At 41.5% G+C, this 25,375-nt stretch overlaps 1 protein-coding gene across 2 annotated transcripts in view; it reads left to right on the top strand.

Annotated features, from left to right (window-relative positions):
* The window catches only part of RYK (receptor like tyrosine kinase), a 64,641-nt gene extending 40,202 nt beyond the window's left edge, over positions 1-24,439 (top strand). For both annotated transcript variants that reach the window (XM_037407031.1, XM_037407030.1), the window contains exons 10-15: positions 10,511-10,580; positions 12,590-12,722; positions 14,447-14,556; positions 18,232-18,391; positions 22,131-22,267; positions 23,946-24,439. In XM_037407031.1, coding sequence (XP_037262928.1) covers positions 10,511-10,580; positions 12,590-12,722; positions 14,447-14,556; positions 18,232-18,391; positions 22,131-22,267; positions 23,946-24,057 — 722 coding nt within the window. In that variant the 3' untranslated portion in view covers positions 24,058-24,439. The remainder of the gene's footprint in view (positions 1-10,510; positions 10,581-12,589; positions 12,723-14,446; positions 14,557-18,231; positions 18,392-22,130; positions 22,268-23,945) is intronic.
* Positions 24,440-25,375: the final 936 nt, after the last annotated feature.

Below are 25,375 nucleotides of genomic sequence, written 5' to 3'. Positions count from 1 at the left end.
AACCCAAACCCTTCCTTAAGTCCAATCTAAATCTGCCCTCTTTCAGTTTAAAACTGTTACCCCTTGTCCTGTCACTACAGGCCATGATAAAAAAAAGTCTCTCAGTCTTTGTTGTAAGCCCCCCTTTCCCTTTCAGTATTGAAAGGCTGCTGTACGGTCTCTTTGGAGTGTTTTCTTCACTAGGCTGAACAACCTGAGCTCTCTCAGCCTTTCTCCATACCAGAGGTGTTCCCAGCCCTCGGCTCACTCTCACAGCCCTCCTCTTGACCAGCTCTAACAGGTCCGTGTTTTTCTCGTGCTAGGGACCCCAGAGCTGGGTGCAGTACTCCAGGTGGGGTCTCATGAGGGCAGAATAGAGGTGGAGAATCCCCTCCCCTCAACCTGGGAGCTTTGTCTAGATATGACCTTGGTGCAATTGTCTACTGTGTCACCAGATCAATGCCTTCCCCCCTGCAGCATAACACCGGTGTACTGGCATGCAAGTGGCTTTGTGTTGGGTGTTACCATTGCAAGCTGCTGATCATGGCGGGGTTGCATTGTGCAGGGTGGTGAAGCTAGTGGGGTAATGTTTATCCACTGGACGTGCCTCAGAAGGCCCAACAAGTAGTATACATGGCACTGGAAGGCTTCCTTGTGCCATGGGCAGCACATGTATGCTGGCTCTTAGATGACCTTTGCCTGTACTGGGAAAGGTGTCAAGGGTTATTGTGCCATTCAAGTAATGGTTTCTGAATTTGATGAATTCAGAGAGATAAATGAGAGAAAAATTGCTCATTGGGAAAATCTGTGAAGAAAGGTCGTGCCATAGATAAAACAGCAGGTGCCTATCATAATGAGTCTCTTCTTTCTTGGGTTCCTCCTTCAGTTGCTAATGTATTATAGGATCCATAACCTTTCAGGATGGGTTATGTCAGTTCTCCCATTTCATATTCTGGAGAAGATGGAAGTTGTGGCTGACAGGCTTATCAGACAATAGTTAGATGTGTATTTCCCACTCTGAGAGGAGTGTGTTTGTAGCCTTCTCAGTTTGCTCCTTTCCTATCTAGTTACCTCCCGCTGGGGTTGATCCTTTTCCCTAGAGGATCAAAAAGCAAAGATGGTTGACTGGTTATGGCAGTAACTGCAGCATCCCTTCCCACTTTCCTTCCCTGACGTTTTCTAGCCCTTTGGTAAGGTGTTGAGCATTACTATAAACACAGAAGAGTGCTAACTGAAATCAAGAAGCCTTGATTTTTCTGGACTTACTACTTATTCTCCCTTCTGAAGTGATCTGCTATTAAAGGAATTGGTAATAGGTAAGAACTGAGAAAGTCTGGACCTGCTTACCTTTGTCCAGAGAAACTCTTTAAGTGAAAGAGGCCATTCAGAGAGTGTGAGATTAGTTTCTGGGAATGTATTGTATTCCCCATTTTCTCAAGCTGGGATTGACCTGTTAGGTCAGACTCTGAGAGGGCGAGTTAGATCCTAATAAAGCAACATCATTGCAGGAGGCAAATAGATTGGAAGTTGCTAGTTTAGCATTATTTGACTAGCTTCTCCTATGCCACAGAATTGTTTGGGATCTTTCATCTGAACCGTTCCTGAAGTCATTCAAGTACTTTTCAACTGATTCCGTGATTACTTGTTCCATAGCTTGTAAGCTGATATGACTGAAAAGTTGGAGATGCTTCTGTTGAAATCTGAGCACCACATCTTCTATAAAGATACAGTGTGAAAGCAGAATTCATCCCAGCGTGCCAGAAGTTCGCTCCAGATCCCTAGAAGAATTTTTTCTTTCACCTAACTGTAGTGCACTCCAGAGGAAAGTTGTAACATGCCCTGGGTAGTGACAAAGCTTCTACCTGCATGTTCATGAAATACATTAATTTGTACTGTTGGGTTTTTTCTTTTAATGCTATATCATCTAACACTTCAGAGTGCTTCTGGATGCCTGAGTCTTCCATTACGTGTGGTGCTCTGTGCCAAAGAGGAGAGCTTAAAAGGAAAAACTGGGTATCAGTTGGCAAAATTAGAAGTAGCTTTCTGGAAGGTCTAATAACTTTGAGAGTACAAAGATCATAAGCCTTGGGCAAAAGATGGCACTTGTTCATACTTCCTCTAGATCCTTCATGTTGGTTATCTAGTTGTTCTTCTCTGTTTGCAGTTTAGTTTCTCTGTGTTAATTTGCTAGTCGTCATCCTAAGTTTTACCTTCTTTCACATTTAGACTTTGCTGTGGATAATTTGCCTTTGTTCTTGCTTTAAGTGGACGTTCATGAAGATAAGGATGTATGTCTCATTAGCAGTAGGAACAAAAATGTGTGTACTATATTTGGGATATTGGACTCTGTGATCAACACAACCTGAATAAGTTCTTTGTTAGAAAGTTGAGAGACTTAGCTGGCATTTGCTTTCTTCATTGTGTTTCTTGCTCTATGGTAGAACTGTTTTATTTAGTTATAATGTTTCACATTCCTTTCCAATAGGAGGTTTCCAATCACCTTCAACTTTGGGAAGTGTCTGGGTTGGCATGTTTCTCAAAGCTGGCGTTGTGTATCTTGCCAGTGATTGATAGATCTCTTCTGCCTTTATATGGTGTGAAGCAGACTTTCCTGTGAATCTTTTAGATCCTCTTATGGTAGAAGAGGAAGAAAACACACCATTTTCACGTTTGATTTAAAGAACACATTGTATAATGGTGCTTTTCCTGTGAAGGAGAAGATTATTTGCAGAACAAATGGAATTGTGTTATTCCAGGAACATACGCGGTGAGTTTGAGCTGTGCAGAGCCCTGACTCATTTAGTATGGTCTGGCCAAGGTATGTTTTTGTTAAAAACAACTAATGGTGCTGTTCAGGATAATCTGACTGCTTCCATTTAATTTTGTAACCACTTAAGATTTTTTTTTTTTTCTTACATACAAGAAAAGAGTGTTTAAAAACAAACCACCCATGAAAAGCACTGGAAACAAAGTCATAATGTGAGGGAAGATTAACTCTTAAGAGTTCATCATTTTACCAACTTTAACAAAGCTTTGAGTTTTGTTCATGTCATCCTAAGTCACTAAAGAACTCTTTCAGCATTCTTGGCTACCTGTAACTTATACTTTTAAAAAATTTTATTTATTGTTAATCTAGTTAAGAGGAGATGCTCAAAGTACACCCACATAGACTATAGATCATGGTGCTGTAATGAAAGCTTGGGAGAAGGACCTTACCATGAATTCCTCTGGTACATCTCAGGACTGCAGCTGCCCTCAGAGTATTTGTAGTACACAGGACTTTTCTACTGTGAGCCAAAACATGCACTTTGCAGTGTGGGTTTGTGCTGAGTTGTAGATATGAGGAAACCTAGTCGATGTTAAATGTTGTTTGTTAAAACAAGTGAGACTTATCTGTCCATAGTGTGCAGACCTGTTACTGCCTTCATTCACGTGGTGTCTGTTTTCGCCAGCTTAAGAACCAGGCCAAGTGCAAGCTGGTGACCCCTGAGGACTTCAGCACAGTTAGGAGGTGCAAGAGTAGAGATCCTGAGAACTTTAGCTTTCCCCTGCTTTGCAAAGCCTTAGGCATTCTTAGGTGACTGAAGTGTGTATAATAAGCTTTGTGTTAACCTAGTTGAAGGGTTTCTTGTTTGTGTTAGAAATAGAGAATACCACAACCTGGAGTATACACAGTTGTTCCCAAGGTACCAGTTTAAATTGCATTGAATTTATTATTCTGGGCAGCTCATTCTTAAAAGCGCTGCCTTGTGAAAATATTTATAAGTTTAAGTTCATGACTTAAATGTACAGTATTTAAGTTAATTGTTAAAAGTATTTAACCTTCCACTATCAAGAGTACAGGATCCTGGTTCTGTAGAAGAAGGTTGATGACAAAGTTTTCAAGAAAAGAGCTGCTTCAATTCTCAGCTAAATTCTTAAGTGTCTTCATAAAGGAAGATACTTAAATGTAAAGAATTAGGGTAAAGTAGCACATTTCTGAATACCAGCTTAGAGATGCATTGTATTTGTCAGTCATGGCTCATGAAGAAAATACCCTGAGACACCTAAAATAGTACCTTATACATCAAAAAAATTATTGTGTAGCAGCTTTCAGAGGTTGATGTCCATAATTTAAAGATTTACTATTCCTTATGCTTCTGCAGGAGGAAAAACTAATCTACAGTACGCTTCCATTTACTTAATTAAAATCACTACCTGTATTTCAATTTTACTAGCTGCTGCCCTTTAGATAGACTTAGAAACATTAAATCAGCAATTTCTCTCTGCCCCAGTTTCACTTGACATTTACCTATGCTTTTGGCTTCGTTTTAAGTTAAATGGATTACTAAGCAAAGAGCCTTTTACTTGTTGCTATTCACTGTCGCTACTTAGATTCTGGTGGTATTTTATGTAGGGAAATAGCAGTATTCCCAAACCATGCTTCTCTCTGCCCTTCTCTGTGATTTAAAATTGCGTGTGCATTTGTAATGTAGGAAAACCTGAACAGCATTCCCTGTTTTAGCAATGTCATGTTGAATCACTTACCAAATTTAGGCTTGGATTTGAACTGCCTTGCTGTGGAAAATAAGCTTTCGCGATTGTGGTGTGGAAACAAACATTTCATTATAAATAGCCTTGATATTAAGATCGGAGGAGAAATCCTGCTCTATTGAAATTTTAACAAGACTGAGCACAGTGTCTTATGTTGTAACCTTACGTTGTTATTTGTTATGTAACTCTTGACATATAGGAGATCAGAATTTCGTAGGATGCATGGATGCCTTGTAAAGAGATAGCGGTTAATGTATGAAAGTATAGCTATTACCCAAATGCCTCTGCATCGATCTAGACTTGCATATGCAGTAGAGCTGCCAAACAGGAGCAAGGTGGTTTTCCTTCGCTTCTGTGGTAGGCAGATGCGCTACTGGCTTCCACAGTAACTTTTCACTGTCTAACTGTTGGGGCTTCTTGAAGTTTTAAAGCATAAATATTTTTGTATATTTATTTTACTTTCTAATTATCAAAAAGCAGACTGGATTGTGACTACTTGCATTCCGGAAGCAGTTCGTCCTTGCATTGAAGAAAAGTTCTGAAGAATGGCCGCTAGCAGCGTTAAAAATGTCATACACAACAGGCATGAACTGGGGGTAGTCTTTAAGGGTTGAATTTCTTCCAAAAAAACCCAAAGACTGTGTAGAAGGGTTAAAGCAGTATTCAGGCATGTATTCTCTTTGAACTGGGATTGAATTCTGCCTCGGGAGGAATTGTACGTAATTAATTGCTGTGCTGAAGTAGCTGTAATTAAAAAGGATGTGTTGGTACTAGGAGCATTTCTTACCTGAAGCGGAACATTTAGGGTAGTTCTAGTACTACACCTCAGTTCCTGTGGACACAGTCTGTGACCATTGTGCCTGCCTCTGTGCTTTTCACCCTTCAATAACTTGAGCTTGTGGACTTTGTCACAGCGTATTTGGCAAAGCTCATAGGTCTGAAAGATAATAAGGGTAATACAAGCTTCGTGAAAACAGGTAGCCGTATAGAAAATGGATTGTATAAATATTCTGATGTTAGGGGATATTAGCTTGTAATATGAGATGGAAGGAAGTTTGCGTGGGAACAAGATGTTACAAATGGTCCAAAGGTGAGAAAGTTCTGGGTAAAACAGCTTTTTGAATGTTTCTATTGGGAAATGTGTTTGTTGGAAGCCTTAGACTTCCTAGCTACAGTGTTTGTGGAGCTGCTTCTGATAGGAGTGCTGAAAGAAATTGCTGTGTGTTACTGCCCATAGTAGGCTGTGAAAGGGCTCTGGAACGACTTCGGTGTTGAAACTTTTGGTTATATTGCTTTTAAGATTCTGCTTTGTCTTCTGTCTGAAGAAACAGATTTCAGTGACTGTGCTACAATCTAAAGTCTTTAAGTGCTGTGCTTTGCTATTTTGAGATTCTAGGAGGTCTGACTTAAAATGTTATTCTTGAAAGCCATCCAACTAATCGGTAACCCACTGCAATATCCAGGTAATTGCTGCTTTTCATCTCTGGTAAGTAATTTGAGAGGTGGAGTGACTCTTTTCTGATAAACTACCACCTAGTGAATGTAGAACATGATGCTCTGCAGTTGTTATGAGTGCCCAGTCTCGGAGCAATCAAATTGCTGCAATGTTAGTGTCATAGCAAAACGTCTTAAGAGATGTTTTTTTTTTCACGGTAGTGTTGCAGTGATTCATGTGACTGGTGAGTTTTGATGAAGAAGGACTGTAAAATGCAGTTTTGTAGATGGACTTTGAGAAGTTGGTAAGAATCGAATAGGTGCTCTTTCTTCCCATGAACCAGGAAGGGCCTCAGCACATGTAACACTTGCCAGAATTATGTGGAGAGATTAGCTTTTATATAAAAATAGTAGTGCCAAGAGCCCCATTGTGCCTGGCTATACACAAATAACATAATATCATGAGATAAACTTGCAGCAGTATCAAGGCTTCTTGAAATCCTAGCTTGTTCTTCTCTGTGCCTTAGGGTAGACTTTCACAGCCAGGTTCTTGGCACAGAAAGGGTAAAACCAGTGCTTTAAAAGCATCTTCCTAGTTCTGGAATGAGTTTACATCCATCTCAAGTAGTTTTGTTTTTAAGCACTTGCTGAAAGTTGGACCTTTTTTGGTCCTAGTTGAACATCTAGAAATACTACTGGGTATTAAATCCTTCTCTTCACTCATGTGACCTCAAGTCTTTGCTGTTCAGTTACTCAGCTGTTGGTGTGTGATAGCCTTGTGAAAAATATATGACAGTTTTTCAGGGCTAAGTAGTACTGACCTGGTTACACCTCATGATCATCAGGCTGCAGCTGTGTGAGTTGTTCTCCACTGATGTATTCTTAATCACAAATAGTGTTGGTATCTCAGAGGGAAGTTTAGCTTTTTTAGGGCTTTGAAAAAGTTGTGCAACAAGTCCTTGTTACCTTGCTCTGGAGTGTTTGACTTAAACTTGGGCTTGTTTTTCTGATTTAATATGTGGGAGACTATGACCTCCTCTGTCATGGCTTCAAGGTGCTGTTCTCATTAAAAAGGTTTCTGGCTCTGTGGGAGGCTTTCTCCCTATTCCCGCCTCATTAGCTGTGTGGCTGTGTTCGTATCAAATGACTTCATGGATCCAGTACAGAAAAAGTGAACCGCAAAAGCCTGTGGGCCTTCTTGTGTGTTTGACAAGATCATTCCTCAGGTCTCGTTTTGTGTGGCTATACAAACAATTCTGTGAATAAAGTGCCCACGTGTGTGTGCTTACGTGTAATGCTTAGAGATTGATATATGGTGTCAGCACAGGATTACACTTTGGCCCAGGCAGGAAAATGAAATTTGTGGGATTCACCTTAATATGTCCTTGGAAAAAGTCTCAGCGAGCTGGAATTGCTGGGTCATGGCTGTCACTGGCTTTGCTCTGGGACTGCCTGTTTGTGATACCGAAGCCAGAAATGCTGTGGTTTTTCTGGATTGCTTTTAAGGGTTTTCAGTGCAGGATGGTCAGATTCCTCAGTTTTTTATTTAAAATTAATTAAATAATAATAATTTTCAAAAAATTATTTAAAAATAAAAATATTACCAAAGTCACAGTCTTCCTAAGCTATGAAAACCTGTCTGTTGGATGTTTGAAAAGTGGTTATAATGTACCAAATGTGACATAGTTTGTTTACATGTACTTTTTGATGTGTAACTAAATAAAATGGCCTTAAAAGGAAGTCTGATTGCAGTGGGGACTGTTGCCGTAGCATTATTTTGATGCCTTTTTTACCCACTTTTGACTAAATTACTCAAAGTGGTGATTTATATTCTGTTTTGAATTATATCTAGTACAGAAGCACAATAATCAAATTGTGTGGTGGTTCTAAATTGGCACTGGTCTAAGTTAGAGGAAGATTAGCCTTGTACTGCTATTGTTTGTTCCGAGTATGTTGAATTTGTTGGTGTTGTGTAAGTTTTTTCCATACAGAAAACAAGGAAATAATATTGATAAGAAAACACAATACGGATGCTGGGACTGTTTCACAAGATAAGATTTTGATTTCCGTATATACTTGAATGGGAGTCAATCATGCTTTTGGGTGCTCAACAACTACAGGGTAGTGTCTCTGAGCTGAAAAAAATAATAATGAAACGTAACAGTGACCTGCTGAAAAACACTCTGTGTGATGGAAAGGGAAAGGCATCGGCAGAAGAGTGTAATCTCTCCCAGTGTTAGCGTGAAGGGATGAATAGGTGCATTGTCCAGACCAGGTTAACTTGTTCCGTAGATTTTAAAGCCAGTCTTAAATAATCTTTGATTTAGAGCTTCAAATTATTGCATGGTGGCTCTTATAACTAAAAGCAAACCAGTTACGCGAGCACAGGGCCAAAGAGTTTAAACTCAGATCTACTAATCTGTTTCCTCCCTTCATTATGTGCTGGGTTGAAGAGCTTGTGGACTTTCAGTTGTAGTAGTCAATGTATTTAAACCTGAAGCCGTGTACTAGTAGCCTGCTGGCAGTTCTTCTAACTTCTTATAATATGTTTTTACACCTCTATTTTTAATGCTTCTTGCCCTTTATAAGTTGGATGCTTCAGCCATTCATGCCTATATAACTTCATTTTAATACAGTATCTTGTTTCTTGTTTACAAGCTTTTTGAAGTCTGTCTCCTATGTATCAAATTCATCAAATATGAAACACTCGAGTGCTATTGCTGCACAGTAGGTAGGACCTGCTGTTTCTCATGCCTCTGTTGGAGTGCAAACTAGAGGCTTCAGCTGACCATTACTTAAGTGTCTCCTGCACTGCAAGAACCTGTCCGTACCCTCCCCCCCCATATGTACTTGTTATCAAATACAAGGAAATGCACTGTTTTGATGCATTGCATAATATATTGCAGCCATAATTGCCACTAATATAGTGGCACCTCACTCTCTGGACTTCTGTAGAGCACCGTGTTTTGGCTTTTGGTGGTCTCTGTCCTTCCAGCTTGTACAGGGTCTAGGCAGCGATGCTTCTTAGGGGTTTCCAAGCATGCTCAGGGTTCAGTGCCTCTGGCTGGGACCTGTTTCTGCATTTATAACCTCTGTTTCCCAATCTCCTCCTTTTATAGTGCCTGTATGCATTCAGGAAGGCATGCCGCCTCCTTAATTTCTCTTGAGCCAGGGTGGTAAGCAGCCTTTGGAGTAGTTTGTCTTGGGATATCATTCCTTTCTCTGGTTAAGGGGAACCTTCTCAATCCAGCTGATGAAGCTCACAGTTTCTTGAGTTGCGTGATTTCTTTTGATGAACCCTCCTCAGGCAGGACCTGCGTGCCTGAAGCTGTCTTCACTTCCAGCAGATCTGGAAAGCTAAATGTCAGTTTGTGTAGTATGGTTAGAGCTTGCCATTGCCATGGTGGGGAGACCATGCTCTCCCTCTGGCCTTTGTGCTTTCTTTCCCCACCTTGTGCTCACCGGCACTGACCACATTGGCTCTTAACTCAGTCAAAAGTCATATTTTCTTTTGCAGGGTTAAAGTTCGGTTAGGAAAGGGTGGCAGAGCTGGTATAGGGAGGAGGGTAAGACCGTGAAGAAGCGAAAAGAGCAAATGAGTTCTCTTCTTCCTCCCAGGGCAGTAAAACGTTGGTGTGATTCGTCTGTTATACGTAAATCCATCCTAATGCAGCAAGGAAAGCTGATGGGCCTTTGCTGGGCTCTCTCCTGTGAGGCAGTTTGCTGCCTAGGCACACCGGTACTAGTTCTAGCACAAAGGAGGGATGGAAAATGTGCCCAGATATGAGGAGGGTGGGATTGTGAGGGCTCTGATTTACATCGCATTAAGCTTCACTGTTCCTTCTTGCCACCAGAGGCAGGGAGCCAAACAGAATTCCTTGTGAGGAAGGGGTTACAGGCAACACTTGTGCCCAGTAGATGTGATTGCTGTGGGTTACTGGAGTTGCCACAGATGCTTGAATTTTAGCTGCAGCAGTGATTCTACTTTTCTTTTGAAAGGTGGGGAAGAGAACAGCAAACAATTTTAAAGCTGCCAAGTGTCAAGTGGAGAGCAAGTAAATAAGTAAATCTAGAAATAAATGGTCTCCACCTATGTAGAAGTAAACTGCAGAAGCCTATACTGGTAATTCAGGAACAAACCGGCATCTTCTGAGCACATCTGCACTGTTGGGAAACGCATGGCATGCTCCCCTTCTTCCAGGAGCACTGGCCCTGTGTCAGGATGTGGTCCATGCTGCAGCGCAGGCAGTTCGTGCCTGCCCAGAAGCTGTCAGGAAGTAGCAGAAGTTCAGTCTGTCAGCACCTGTAGTGTGTTTTATTTCCTTTTTTGGCTTCACCTGATTTGTTTAAGCAGAAATATGCCCTAGAACTTGGCTTACTCGTTTGGGGTTTTTTAAATTCCATTTTAGAAAAGTAGGCAAACAAGTTCTGTTTGTGCTCAAATGAACCTAACTGACTTGGAAATCTGGACCAAATTTTAATTAATATGTTGATTTGTTTCCAAAGTTATATCTGCTGTTTCTTTATTTCTTTTTTTTTTTTTTTTTTTTTTTTTTAAAATTAGATCAAGCCTCAGAGGTACAGGTGACAATGATGCTGACTGAAAGCTGTAAACTCAGAGGACTTCATCACAGGTAAGCTAAACAGTGTTTATAGACAGAACTATATCTGTGTGAGCTGAAATAATTGTCCTTAAAGTTCCCTAGGGGGAAAGGAAACAATTGTTTCAGAATTCAACATTTTGTATGTTTGAAATCTTTTTTTTAAGCCATAAAGAGCTGAAACAATTTTTGTGCAACTTTAATACAGAATTCTTTATATGCTTCTTATTGCAAAGAGTGCTTATAAGCTTTTTTCCTAGCTACGCAGTCTGTAAAATCTAATGGTGGGAGTGTGTGGGAAAATGGGGAAAGTCTTTGGTGTTCCCGTCCTCACAGTGAAATGTGGGTAGATATTTCTTCTGTATGTTCTTAGTTGTTACAGAAAAAGGTGCTACAGTTATGTACTGGTTTATGCTGGTTCTAGCACAGGCTAGTTCTTAAGTGTGGTGGGGTCTTAGTGATGACGAGAGTATGTATGCAGGTTCATTGTCAGTTTAGCTAACTTACTAGTCTGTTTTGTTCATAACTTTCTACATGACACAAGTATGGTGATTAGGTACTGTGCTACGTGAACACAAGGAAATGCTTTTTAGGACTCTTGCACACGTATTGTCTTGATATGGCATCATAACATCACTGATGGGATTTATTCCTTAAGAATTAATGGCATGGGTTTTTTTGGGTGATGGCTTAAATTTTTTAAATTGATGCCCTAAGCAGCTTGAGGTAGTGGCAGTTTTGCAGCTTGGATTAAAGGCTGAAACTGGCCTCAAAGCTCTTCGTTACTGGCAAGGATGCAAGTAAGGAGAAGCCTGTGCTCATCAACTCCCTGGACTGGTAAATGATCTTTTTTTACTGGTAATGTGAAGGAAGTGAAAACAGTTCAAGCAGAATTATTAGTTATACAGTGCCTTGCTTTTTTAAGAGTAGTTATAATTAAGGTAAGGCCTAAAATACATCATTGTATTAGAAGGACTAGCAGGTTCTTAGGGAAACATACTTCAAATCAAAACAAAATGAAACAGCCCCCCCTCCTGTCATTCAAAATCAGCTGTTAATCCTCCCTTTTACAAGTCAAACTCCTTAAATAGTCCAAAAAGCTTTTCTTTTGCACACTGCCTGTAAAGCTGGGACCTTTATGTTGATCAAAGGTAGATCTCACGGATGTGACACCTGACTGTTGAATGTCTTCAGGTAAGAACAGGAAATTTCAAAGTTCCCTTTTAAAAATTGTTGTAACTCATTGGAGACTACTAATAGGTTTTCAATAGAAGGATAAACTTTTTTTAAAAAAGTTGCATATAGTTTCAATTTTCCATGAAACTTCTTTCAAGCTTCTACAAATATATATGGTGATATTATAGTAAGATGTTTAGCAACTCTACTGTATGGGGGTTATCTGAGCCTTAAGGAGGGTTGGAAGGGACCTTTAAAGTGGTTCAGTGGTGGAGCTGACAGTTACAGGCTTATAGTTGGACTTGGTGATCTTAAAGGTCTTTTCCAACCTAAATGATCTGTGATTCTAAAACACCTATGATAAAACTCCTGAGATACTTTTGTGCTTTGAGTGCAATTTAATGTTTAGTTGATTCAAACCTAAAATTTTCTGCTCTGTCATTTTGAAGTAAATCAAACATGATGTTTTGCCTTTTTTAAAAAAACTGTAATGGGGCTATGTATTTTGTACCTATAGTTGCATTTAGAATGATACACTTTCAAGTTGAGGATATATAAATGATTATATATATGTGGTTAATATAAACGATAACCTGTATTCACAGAAACTTATTTAAGCCCTTTTATACCAAGCAGCAAAGTTTGGAGCATTCTTCCTAACAGGAGAGTGCTCAAATATCTCACCTTAAAAAAAAAAAGTCTAGGGCTTCAGTTGTTTGGAGACCTTGTGCTCTGCAGTTCATAATGCAAGAGTAAATGCTTTTCCTCAACGCTGAATTACTTTTACTTGCTATGTTTAGGGATCTAGAAGATTCTTAAGAAATTTCAGTTTCATAAAATCGGGAATTGCCCTCCTTGTCTTCCAGGAATCTGCTACCTATCACTCACGTCTGTATAGAAGAGGGAGAGAAACCAATGGTGCTGCTGCCATACATGAACTGGGGGAATCTTAAACTATTCTTGCGACAGTGCAAGCTGGTAGAGGCCAACAATCCTCAGGTACACTCAGAAATCTGTGACTTCTTGCCCATTAAACTTAGACTTGGTTTGTCATCTGTGTATGTGCCTTAAAATAAATAGTTGTGCTATTCAGCTGTTGTGACAATGAGAGAATTGGCAAGCAGGATCCCTAGCAAGTGTTTGTCTTGACTCGTACAAGGAAAACATTCTTGGCTGTATTTATCACACATGTTCAGAGGGCATGAAGCTGAGTTAAACTCTGATTACAATAGTATGGTATGTCACTACATCTTAAAAAAATATTGGAGAAAATAGTTTATGATTGTGGGTTTAAGTTAGAATATACGGAGGAAAACTGTATGGAGAAATTTCAGATTTACTGATGGTTATTTTTGGTATAATTAACAGATTATCTCTTTACTGTAGTTTTTAATTTTTATAGTAAGCATAAAGCACTTGTGTTAAACTTTTAGTGTCCTGCTGTAAATTTGCTATGAAGTAAAATAACTGGATTTATTTAACTTTTTTACTTTTTACTGCTGTGGGTGCTCTTTAGCATGCATAGCTTTACTGTGTTTAAATGGAACCTGTTGAATATATTTCATGAAGTGAGAAAGAAAATATTCCTAGATGAGAACATACTTTGCTTACTTTTAAAAATCTGAATACGTGTTTAGTGATGGATGTGTATATGGAGGAAAAGTATCCCTCTTACTGGGATTACCTTGTCTTTTCTTCAGCTTCATCTTGTTTTGACTTCTGTCTCTAGACAAAAGGAAATCTTGTTTCCTGAGGTCAGCATTTGTCCCTTATTCATGTTATGTACCAGATTTCAAACTGGCAAGAGCCACTTACCTCTGTTAATTTACAAGTTCTGATAAGCTGCTAGGATCTTTCGACTTGTTTTGCTGCTTAATCTGAGTTATAAATACCTTTGCATCGCACCAATATCCCTTTCCAAGAATTTAGGTGGAAACACTATTTATAATCTGTATTACGTAACACAGGAGTTGCCTCTTAGTAACTAGGTACGAGTGTATTTAGCTATCAAAAAATGGGACATTTGGTGTCCTAGATACTACTTCTAAGATGGAACTTTTCTACAAACACCTAAAGCAAACTCTCAAGTTTTCTGAAATAACACCTGGCTATTGTTCTTAATAACAACCTGTTAATGAAGAAACCAGTTAATTACTGTTTTAATTGGTTTCTTTTAATCCCAGTCTTGAAGCTTCAGTGTGTCCACCTGCATACTGAAGTTTCTGAAACGCTGTAGAAATGGAAGAGGGAACCCAAGGTATAGATGCAAGGGTTTAGTTTGTATAGGACTGTGAAGTTGTAAAAGTAGATGGAACAACAGCCTTTGATACTAGTTTTCAGCAGTAGACAGCAACAAGAATTTTGACTGCTGTTTGTGCTCTGCTGCCTGAAAATGAGTTGGTTCCCAGGGAAACAAACTGAAAAAATGTGATAAGAAGGATAAAATTGACCGGTTTTGCCTATGTTCACCGCTAATCAAAGGAAAAGCTGTGTAGCAGTGAGGCAGTTGCACATTGGAAAAATTTGCTGCTAGTATGTAAAAAAAAAAAAAAAAGTTTAGAATAAAGAGACTTCATAAGTTTTCAACAGGTGCTAGTGTCTGTAGCTACTAGAAAGCATCAGCTGCTGAAGGTGAGGGGAGAGGGTAGTAGGATACAATGAAAACACTAACCTTGCAGGTGCTGGGCTGGCAGTTTTGCAGTGATTGTTCTGTGCTCTTGCAGGCAATTTCCCAGCAGGATCTTGTACATATGGCTATTCAGATTGCCTGTGGAATGAGTTATTTGGCCAGACGGGAGGTCATTCACAAAGACCTGGCTGCTAGAAACTGTGTGTAAGTATTCTGTTTTCCTCTAAAAATAAGGTGAACCGGAAAGCGTGGTTTTCAAGGAAGCAGAACATCCTCATTCTAAATACTTCTGCTAGGTTTTGCCTGTCACTCTTTCAAAGGCTTGAAAAATATTAAAGCTTCCCTTAAGCTTTAATAAAAACATGGATTATCTTTGGCATTTTATCAGTGGTTAGATTTTTGTATGAAGTTGTTTTTCTTCATTTTTTCTTAAAAAATGGCTTAATGACTTTGTTCGTTGGTAGCTTTCTTAGTGGTCAAGTGATGGCTAGATATGAATGCACTTTGTAATGGTAGGAATGCCAAAGTAGGGTTTGAGATCATCTTCTGACTGATGTACACCCTCAAAATGTAGGGACTGATGTGTTCGGTGGCTTTCTATAAACTAAATCACTTGGAGACCACCAGCTGTGCTCATTCTCCATCTGCTTTAATACCTAATAAGGGGAACCAGAAAATACAGCCTTCTGCTTAAACTTAACTAAACATGTGAAAATATCAAAAGGGGCAGTTAGTCCTGAGTAGTTCTATGGTATCTGCAGATAACATCATAATTTGAGTAACAGTTAGTTTTTAGAATTCAAGGCCATGCTTGAAGCCTTGAATCCAAGTTCCTCGTTTGGAGAGACACTTCTTCTGTGCCACCACCCAAGGACATGCACCAGTTTGTTACTGAACTAGCAATGAAAGAAAAGCAGAAAGAAGCAACCTCTGGGTTATACCCCAGAGCTGTGTAGTACAAGTACCTTCTAATGAAGTAACTGAACTACTGATAAAGTCTTTAATCTGAAATTGACTATTAGAGGTGATGTTGAGATTTGATAAGCTCTGCTTTATCATAAAAAATTTCATTTATGAAACAGTGCATCATCATTGTATCACGTGGAATGAATGCATGTCTTGCATTCCTTCAGTTATGATGCTTCATTTATTTTTTGGGGAGAAAATAAAGTGCCTCATGGTCTAGTTATCTGCTCAATTCTTCTTGTGTCTGTTTTATGAAAATATTATTAACTATTTCATTTCTCATACTTGCTGCCCACATCTTCTTGATGACCTTGGGGCATGTGATCTGAGAGGATTTTTCCCTTAGGAAGCACCTGTGGGGTTTTCTCAGGTCCTGTCTTTTGCCAGAGCAAGGGTGTAAAGACTGGAGCACGCTCCCGAACCTTCAGGTTCCCCAGTTGCCTGGGAAGGAGTTGCGTGGGTTACTGTCTCAGTTCCTGTTCTTTGGCTTCCATCTCTTTCAACTTTTTGCCACCTTTGTGAATGTGTTTTTCCGTATTTGCCTCCGTATTTCCTTGGGAATGACTCCTAGGAGCCTGAAGGCTTCAGTCCCTCCAATATCTTCAAGGCATGGTTGTTGAACCTGTTTTTGATGGGGGTTTGCTTTGGTTCTTCCCACATAGTCCTTGAAGTGGAAGCCCAGTTTCTATCTCTGCACTTTTCATGGACAGCACGCACTTCTAGTTTATGGTCCGCCTTGGGGCCATGCTGCTGGTGTCTGTTAGAGCTCTGCATGTCTGGCTCAGCAGTTAATAGGAAAATGAGTCACGTTTCCCACACCAGGATAGATTCTGCTCCTGACTTCCCTGCCAAGCCCTTCAGGGCTGTCAGGGGTTGCTACTGCTGCAACTTCTGTCCCTTGTGTTTCTGTCTACAAAGTCACTCTATCCTCTGAGGTGCAGCCTTTGGGCCAGTTCTTCAAAGATCCCAGCCAGGGCCAGCAAAGCTCCTGATGCTGCAGCCGGGAGGCGAAGAGAAAAAAGCTGGGAGACACTTAAGCACTCATGCACTACTGCACCTGTTACACTGGCACTGCAGGCACCAGGCACTGGCAGTGTAGCAAAGCTGGGACAGAGGGAGCACTGAGATCCACACTGAAGCCGTCCCTTGTGCTTCTGAACAAGATGGTCCAGCAGAATCTTTCCTGGCTCTTGCACTACGTAGAGTGCTCAGTTTGACAGTTTCTGAGAGACACTCTCCCCAGTTCCTACTTCGTTTCCTCTCTGGTGGACATGTTGATGAAGAAGTGGTACTGCAGGAGACAAAGATCTTACAGTGCTCCAGGGAAATTACCTTGCGACAGGCTCTCATTTCTGTGCAGCAAATCAATAGCCTAGTGCCCTTGCTGTGCAAAGGGTCGGCAGTCCAGACTGCCTGACTCCTTGCCTTCCTGTGGCAAAGTTCAGATTTCAATTTATTACCATACATGTGATCTGGAGTACTAGCAATAAAAATCAATTCATAGTGCACCAGGTGCTCCTTCTGCGTGGGAAATGCAGGCAGGAGCTGTGCATCTGCTCATCTGTGCTGCAGTACAAGAAATCCTGGGCAAGCATTAGGTTTATCAAGAGAAAGGGGGTGTCAGTAGCCAGGATCCCTTGAAGGGCTTTGGTTCATCTGCACCCCTTTGTTCCCCAGGTCTGTTCCTGTGAGGTGAAAGGCTGGGAGGAATTGATATCAAGTGTGTCAGACCTATGTACCTGTGCCCTAATTTTGGGAAGAGAGCCAGGATTGCAGTGGTCTTAGCAGGCTTGTTATGGGAGGAAATAGTTTGGGTCTCATGTGCCCGTGGCACAGTTGGGCCCAGTTAGAGTGGACATACAAATTACACAAGTCAGAGCTCTCCCGTCACTGGGAAATTACCCTTTGTATTGTATTCATTTATAGACTGGTCTAGGAATTTCTCTGAACTCTGAAGAGTGATTAGATAAGGAAATTTCCTGGTCTATAAATTTTGAGTCCAATGAACTGTCCTGAAAATGCATAGAAATGGGATAAATAAGAAGGTATTTGAGATAGTGAAGCGGAAAACACACAAACTGAGCATTTCTATCTTTTCTCATCAAAATAAATAATTGACAAGATGAAAAGGCAGCAAATGGCATTTTGTTACAGTTCCATTGACCCAAATATTTGGGGTTTTGTCATAAGATGTTAAAGCCTGCATCTTACCCATATTTTTGAAGTCAGCTGTTTATGAGAATATTGAACTTTATTACACACTTAAGTTCAGTAGAATATGAATTAACATCACAGAGGGGAGAAAAATGAGTAGGCTCCGTGTGCTTTTTTTGAGTCATCTTTTGTTGATTAAAACTAAGTTTCCCTTAGCCAGTATCCTGTTTCTGACAACAGTCAGAATGAATCATGTTGAGGAGAATAAATAGTATCTTACCTGATTGCTTGATTAGAGACAAGCTTTTAGGCCACAAATAATATTGGTTGCTTTAACAAGATATTACTAGATCTTGTTTTGCTTAAATCTTTGGTTCATTATTGCTACACAGACATTACAGCTAAAATTTGTTTAATTGACCTGATAGGAGAACTTCAAGGGAGCAGAAATAATTTAAGTGAGTTTGTTTGCTTTAACTATATTTTTTTTGCACTTGTAAATGTTTGATTTTATTTAATCTAAGAATGGTTTTTCTAGTGCTTGTCTGTTAACACCGAATAAATACGTTCTTTGATAATATTTGATAATCACAGAGTAAGCGTGTCTTCCATCTGTAAGAACGCTAGTCCTTTGAAATGTTGATAGTGTGATTAGCATTCCCCAATTAAATTCTGAGTCTGAAACTTCAGGTTGAGTATAAATATTTTCTGTAAAATGTAATGCCAAGTTTGCTAAATACTTCTGTTCTTTGAAATTAGCATTGACGATGCACTTCAGGTTAAGATTACAGACAACGCGCTATCTCGAGACCTGTTTCCTATGGACTACCATTGCCTTGGAGATAATGAAAACAGACCAGTTAGATGGATGGCTCTGGAAAGCCTGGTTAATAACGAATTTTCCAGTGCTAGTGACGTGGTAAGTTGGTTTTGGGGTTTTTTCCCCTCTTACACTTTGTAAATTGTATTTTGTTGATTCCTCACCATCCTCCCACTCACCTCCCTGCCCTTTTTTTCAGCTATTGGGGAATCATGGCACTGACTAGATAACAGTGATTTGTCCAGAACAGCATCTATACACCCGATTCCCTCATTTGCTGCTTGTGGCAGATAGTTCAAAGCTCAAGCAGGCCCTTCTTGCATGGCAAAATTGTCTGTTGCACCCTGTTCTCCTCAGTAGTGTTAGCAGAAAAGGTAGTTAAATTCAGTGGGCGATCTCTACTGGGACATGTCCGCTATTGGAATGAGCGTGATCCAGAGTCTACAACAGAGTATTTCAGTTGCAGTCTCACAGATAAAGAGGGAAGGAATTTCTTGCCTTGACCTGCTGACTACACACATGCTAATACAACCTGGAATGCAGGTGGCTTTTTTGCTTCAAGGGCAAGCTGCTGCTGTGTTCAACTTTGTCTCCCAGGACCCCCAGGTCCTTTTCTGCAAAGCCCTTTTGTAGGTGGTCAGCCCCAGCCAGGCCTGGTGCGTGGAGCTATGCCGTCCCAGATGCAGGGCTTTGCATTTGCTTTCCTTGAACTTAGAGGTTCCTGTCAGCCCATTTCTACAGCTTCTTGAGGTCTTTCTGCAGAATGCTGTCCTCCAGCCTGTCAGCCACTTTGCCCAGATTGGTGTCATCCATGAACTTCCTGAGAGCCCAGGTTGTTGCTGAAGATAAAACAGTATTGATTCCTGAGCCATGCCATTAGTAACTGGCTGCTAGTTGGATGACTACTGCTGGTAACAGCAATTTGAGTACAGCATTTAATGCCAACATCTCACTAATTTGGCTGTAAGGATGCTATGAAAGATGATGTCAAGGGCCTTGCTGAAGTCAGGGTGAACATCTGTTGCTCACCGTGTGTCCACTAAGTCTGTCTTCTCAAAGAACTAGTCGGGTTAGTCAGGCACAGTTTCCTCTCGATAAATCTACTTTGGCTCTTCCTGGACACCTTTGTGCTCTGTATGCATGGAGGTGACTTCCAGGATGATGTGCTCCCTGACGCGAGCAGGAGCTGATGGTAGACTACCTGGCCCGTAGTTCCCTGGAGCCCATCTCTTCAAGAGAGTGCCTTTTTTCCGGTTGTCAGGATCCTCCACCAGTTGCGGTACCCTTTCAAAGATGACGAAAGCAGTGTTGCAATGACTTCAGCCTGCTCCCTCAGCATTCTTGGATGCATCCCATCTGATACGCTTGGCTTTAGTGCAGCCTAAATGTTTTCCTCCTATGGGCATTTCTTGGTAGTTTAACTCCGAGCTTTGGTTTTCCAGACTCCATCCCTGCATGCTGATGGATTCTCACTGTATTCTTGGAGTAGCCTTCTCCTGGTTCCACCCTCCCTTTCCTGCCTTGATGTGTCTGAGCGTAGTCAGTGCACCTTCTGCCGTGCTTGCTCAGCTTCCTACACATCGGAATGGACTGTTCTTGTGCTTACAAGAGCTTGTCCTTTAAAATCAACCGGTGGCAATTAGAGCGCTAATTAATGGTAAACCACTTGCACTTATCTGTGTCTTCCTGCGAAGGGGGTATTTTCTGGTAATGATACTTTCCTTAACATGGTTACATCCAGAGATTGTAATCTGCACCCTAAAATGTGCGAGTTTAGAAAATCTCTTGAGAGTCCTTGTTGGTTTTTTTCCTCATTGCTGTGGTCTTTGTACTAGTGCTCAAGCCACATTTGAAAAAAAAAAAAAAGGAAGATAGGAAAGGAGTCAGCTCTGCTCCAGAAATACTTCTGTACTCACTGGAAAATGTGTAGAGTTCTGTGTTACGCCAAACTTGAACATAGAACAGGAAATAGAAGTTGCCTGTAAAATCATGTTTTATAGTACTAAATGAGGTCAAATAAATGTTGACTTTCTTATTCTTACTTGCTGTCTTTTTTTTTTAAATTGAGAACCCAAAAGTGTTCCCCATTTGTAATACTGAACTTGGAAATGAAAACTTACATAACGCTGGCAGTGAAATGCAGACTTTTATTAAGATAAAGGAACCTCAGCATCATAACCGTTTCAGAAAACTCTAGTGTGCTTCAACTTATATTTCTCATGATTTTAACACTGAACTCCTTTTTGCATTATATAGGGATAAATGCAACTCAGCTTCCAATACATAGCTACATATGCGAAATTAAGAACTGTATGAGTTTTGCAGTGTGCAAAAACAGACTGTGTTTTTGGATGTGGAAAATACTATCCTTGTCTTTGCGTTTACCAGGACACTTTTCACAAATGTGATGTAATATGTTTTTGTCTGCTTGCTAGGACCAAATCTAGTTATCAATTGCACGTAACTTATCGGGGATAAAAATCTGTTAAAAACAATTTAGGTGGTGTCTGTTAAGATGCAACTGGCATGTGTTCTAGGCTTGCTTTTTGGATGCATTTCTTTAAAGTGGTTTTGCTGGCTTGAAACTTTCCTAATGTGCTTTTCCTCTGCCAATACTTACCAGTCAGCCAAAGCGTAGAAAAACAAAACAGGATTCCTGTTGGATTTTAATTCTGTGTTTTTTCCCCTCTGTTGGACATGAAGCTCTGCATCTCCTTATGTAGTGTTCATGCAGCTACTTATGGCAGTAGCAATAGCTATATTCTCAAAGTAGTTTTGCTTGAATTGCCCTTCATTGTCATGTTCTAGGTGCACCACCACTTGTCCCTCGGCATTTTTCTTACCTGCAAATAAAAAGGATGTCCTCCCCTTAGCACCACACTGCTAATAGATGGCTGTTCAGAGTGGGGCTGCATCTGGGCCCCTGCAGTTCTCCAGCTCTGAGCTTCCCATCGGTGGCCACTGGCAGCATCCCTTAAGGCTCGTGGGGGGGAGGGGGGCAGGGGCCAGGGGCCAGGATTTCTTTTGTTTAAAACCAAGAATCTTTCGAGGCTTGCTGAATTCTGCCCCTTTGTAATAAATCATTATGTTTGCAGTGTTTGTAACTTCAGCAGTGACTCATCAGTGTGCAGTATCACCACCATCTATGTTTTCTCTCTTGGGCCTCTTGATACCAGCTAGTAAATCACTGTACTTGTACGTTGCTTGCGTGTGAATTAATTGATTTACTTTTTTTATCATCTTAAGCTCCTTTTGGCAAGTATTGTCAGCTGAATGTGTTAAATGCTGGTCCAGCTGTCAGATTTACTTAGATGAAATCTTTATTTTTCCCGTGAGTCCTACTTGTGAGCAAAATATAATTCTGACTCAAAATTTACAGATTACTTTGATTTAAAAAATGGTTTCATTCAGTCTGCTCTTCTGAAGCTTTGAATCTCACAGACCTTTTTTGAGGAATTTGGTGTAGTAGTAGAAGAGGTAAAATGTAATATAAAATTGTTAATTTTTTTAGAACAGTGGTTTAGTGCTTAATATTCCTTAGATGCAAGTGTTTTGAAATGTCATACTAGAAAAATGCAGTAAACACATGATTTTTTTAAAAATTTAAATCTTAGTGCACAGAGTTTAATTTTAGTTCAACACAACACCTGTTCTGTGATTCTTAATTGTCTCTATTCAAAGACAAAGCGTTGTCATGTTGAACTTGGATATGTATATAGCATTTATGTAAAGCTTTCTTTCTCTGTGTAGTCTTATTTATGACTGATTCTGTGGAACTCTTGAAGGAGTGCTCAAAATTCAGCATGTTCTTTTAATGCTGCATGCTCTGTCTTTTTAGTGGGCCTTTGGAGTAACGCTGTGGGAGCTGATGACTTTAGGACAGACTCCGTATGTCGATATCGACCCCTTTGAGATGGCCGCTTATTTAAAGGATGGCTATCGAATAGCTCAGCCAATCAACTGCCCTGATGAACTGTAAGTGCATGTTTTTGGAGAGCAGATAAAATACCTGTTTTGTAATCGGCATGTTAGCCAGCCTTATCCTGACCCAGCTCTTCTCCTATGTGCCAAAATAAGGAAATGGGGTTGATAATGGGAGGAGGGAGGCAAAGGGGCCGGAGGTTTTCAGCTTGGTGTTTGTGGGGCTGCAGTGTCGGAAGCCATGAGGTTTGTAGGCAGAGGGAATCTCCATTCTCTCAGCAAGAATATGGAGAAGTGTAGTGGAGTTAAATGGTAGGGCTTGAGGTGTTTATTCATAATCCTCATGGTATAGGAGGATGCAAGTGCACAGGCGCTACTTATTGCCTCGCATGTTCTTCCACATCCCCTTCCCATAAACCTATGGCAGAAACACACTGAACTATACTTTTACAATAGTTGAGCAATTTCTGATGAACTATGTGTTGCTTCCTCCGGGGTTGCCTCTGACTTGTATATTTAATCAAACCAGCACTTCCAATCACAGCACATTATTGATCATCCCAGGTATCTGCCTTCTGGAGGAGTCGTACAGCATAGCAAATCAGAAGATACAGGCTTCCTTTTCTCTCTCCAGTCAGCAGTTTTTCTAGTGGTAAATCCTAGAGTCATTTAGGTTGGAAAAGACCTTTAAGATCATCAAGTCCGACTGTTAACCCAGGACTGCCAAGTCCACCACTAAACCATGTCCCTAAGCACCACATCTGTGTGTTCGTTAAACATTACCAGGGATGGTGATTCTACCATGTCCCTGGGCAACGTGTTCTGATGCTTGACCACCCTTTCAGTGAAGACTTTTTCCCCGGTATCAGATCTAAACCTTCCCTGGTGCAGCTTGAGGCCATTTCCTCTTCTCCTGTCAGTTCTTATCTGGGAGAAGAGACCAACCTCACCTGCCTACAACCTCCTTCTAGTAGTTGTAGAGAGCGGTAAGGTCTCCCCTGAGCATCTTCCTTGCCAGACTAAACCTCCCCAGCTCCCTCAGCCGCCCCTCACAGCACTTGTGCTCTGGACCCTTCCCCAGCCCCGTTCCCGTCTCCGGACACGCTCCAGCCCCTCCATGTCCCTCTGGCCCTGAGGGGCCCAACCCTGAGCCCAGGAGTCAGGGGCGGCCGCACCGGTGCTGAGCGCAGGGGGACGGGCACTGCCCCGGCCCTGCTGGCCACACGGCCTGGGACACGAGCCAGGCCGCTGCTGGCCGCCTTGGCCACCTGGGCACACGGGGGGCTCCCGCCCAGCCGGCCCAGCCAGCCCCCCCAGGCCCTGTCCCGCCGGGCCCTTCCCAGCCCCCTGCCCCAGCCTGTAGCGCTGCCGGGGGCTGCTGTGCCCCACGGGCAGGGCCCGGCGCTGAGCCCTGCCGACCCTCACCCGCTGGCCTCGGCCCCTCGGCCCGGCCTGCCCAGCCCCCCCGCAGAGCCCCCTGCCCCCCAGCAGCTCAGCCCCCCCCCCCCAGCTGGGTGCCCCCTGCCCTGACTGAGGGGGCACTCGCTCCCCTCGCCCAGCCCGGCGGTGCAGACACGCAGCAGGACGGGCCCCGGCGCTGAGCCCTGGGGAACCCCCCGTGTGCCCGGCGCCAGCGGGATGTGACTCCATGCCCCACCGCTCTTTGGGAATGCTGTTTTTCGCTTGCAGGTTGGGACTGTGGTCTCCTAGCTTACCTTCCCATGTCTTCCAGGTTTGCTGTGATGGCCTGCTGTTGGGCCCTAGATCCTGAAGAAAGACCCAAGTTTCAGCAGCTGGTGCAATGTCTAACTGAATTTCATGCAGCATTGGGAGCCTACGTCTGAAACTGCAGAAGATGATTTAATTCACTGATTGGGAGAAGGCACGGCATACGTCTGCAGCTCCATGCATCACTTGGACTCACACACGTGATGTGTATAAAGCAACACCAAAGGGAGAAAGCACTTCTTCCAAAAACTGTGCCTTAGAATGCCTTAGTAGTCTGAAGTTTTTTGTAAGACCTCTTGATGTTGAATATTTTCTAGATATCACTTTTGCTAAGTTAAATCGAGACCTTTTTATTTGCCATCAGGATTTTTAAAGTGTAGTGATAGTGAACTTAAAACACAAGATTTGGATGGACTTTGCACTCTTACAACAGACACGTGATTCTTTTGAAGGGTATATGGAACTGGTAGAAAAGTGAGGATGGGGGAAATTAATGCAGAAGCCACACTGCAGAAAAATTTCCCTGCTTTTTAAAATGTTGAAACTGAATATTTCTGACCAGCTCTAGTGTTTGTACTTGTGTGTATCTGGAATAGCTTTTTAGTATCAACTTCTTCTATTTTGAGACAACAGCACATTGTGGTTAGATCCACAAGCGGCATCTTACTTTTTTAACCCATTCACAAATGTTTTCTGGAAAAGCTGGTCTTCAGGATACAATATCTCCTTTTCAAAGCAGTAAGTGATTATGTAAAAGTGATTCCAGTTTACCTCATACAGAGAGTAGAAAAGGTGGGGTAAAAATGGTGCCCCTCCTTTCAGATAAAAGGCTGATGTGATTTTTAAGATGGTTTTATGTGCTAATAGAGGCCTTCAGAGAAGCGCCAAAGCAGCCCTTGTGTGGGAGTCTTTCACCTCAGACTTCTGGATCGCAGTTTCTCTTGTTCAAAAAGGTACTGGTTGTTTTTTATGGGCTTTTATGGCCTGAAATGGGCTTAAATATATAAATATATATTTGTAAAGACACTTGCAGAGTAAAGAATGTTTTTCTATTACATCTAATGTGAAAGCTTGGTCCCTCACGTTGCCCAGTGTATTGAACGTGCAGATTGGTGGTGGTGGTGGTTGGGCTGGAGTTGACATGAAGACAAGGTGGATTGCGGGCCTCCCTCCCTGCAGAACTAGTGCCTGAGACTTGTTATATTGTCCTGCTGCCACCTTTAACACAAGTATCCATTCCACCCCAGCTTATTTTGAGTTGAACATTGCTTAAGAGGACTGAACAAGGTATTTCAGGAAGATGTGTGGTGATCCATTGATTCAGCCTCAATAACTTTCATATTCTGTATATAGCAAAGTTTTCTTGTAGAGTAACTTCCAGTTCTCCAAGTGAACTGTAGGTTACGTCCTCTATGTGGTGGCTCCGTGAGGTGG

The sequence above is a fragment of the Falco rusticolus genome, chromosome 13 (assembly GCF_015220075.1).
Source record: "Falco rusticolus isolate bFalRus1 chromosome 13, bFalRus1.pri, whole genome shotgun sequence".
NCBI classification, from domain to species: Eukaryota; Metazoa; Chordata; class Aves; order Falconiformes; family Falconidae; genus Falco; species Falco rusticolus.
The sequence above is the reverse complement of the archived record's forward strand: the minus strand, read 5'-3'. Positions and strand labels throughout refer to the sequence as shown.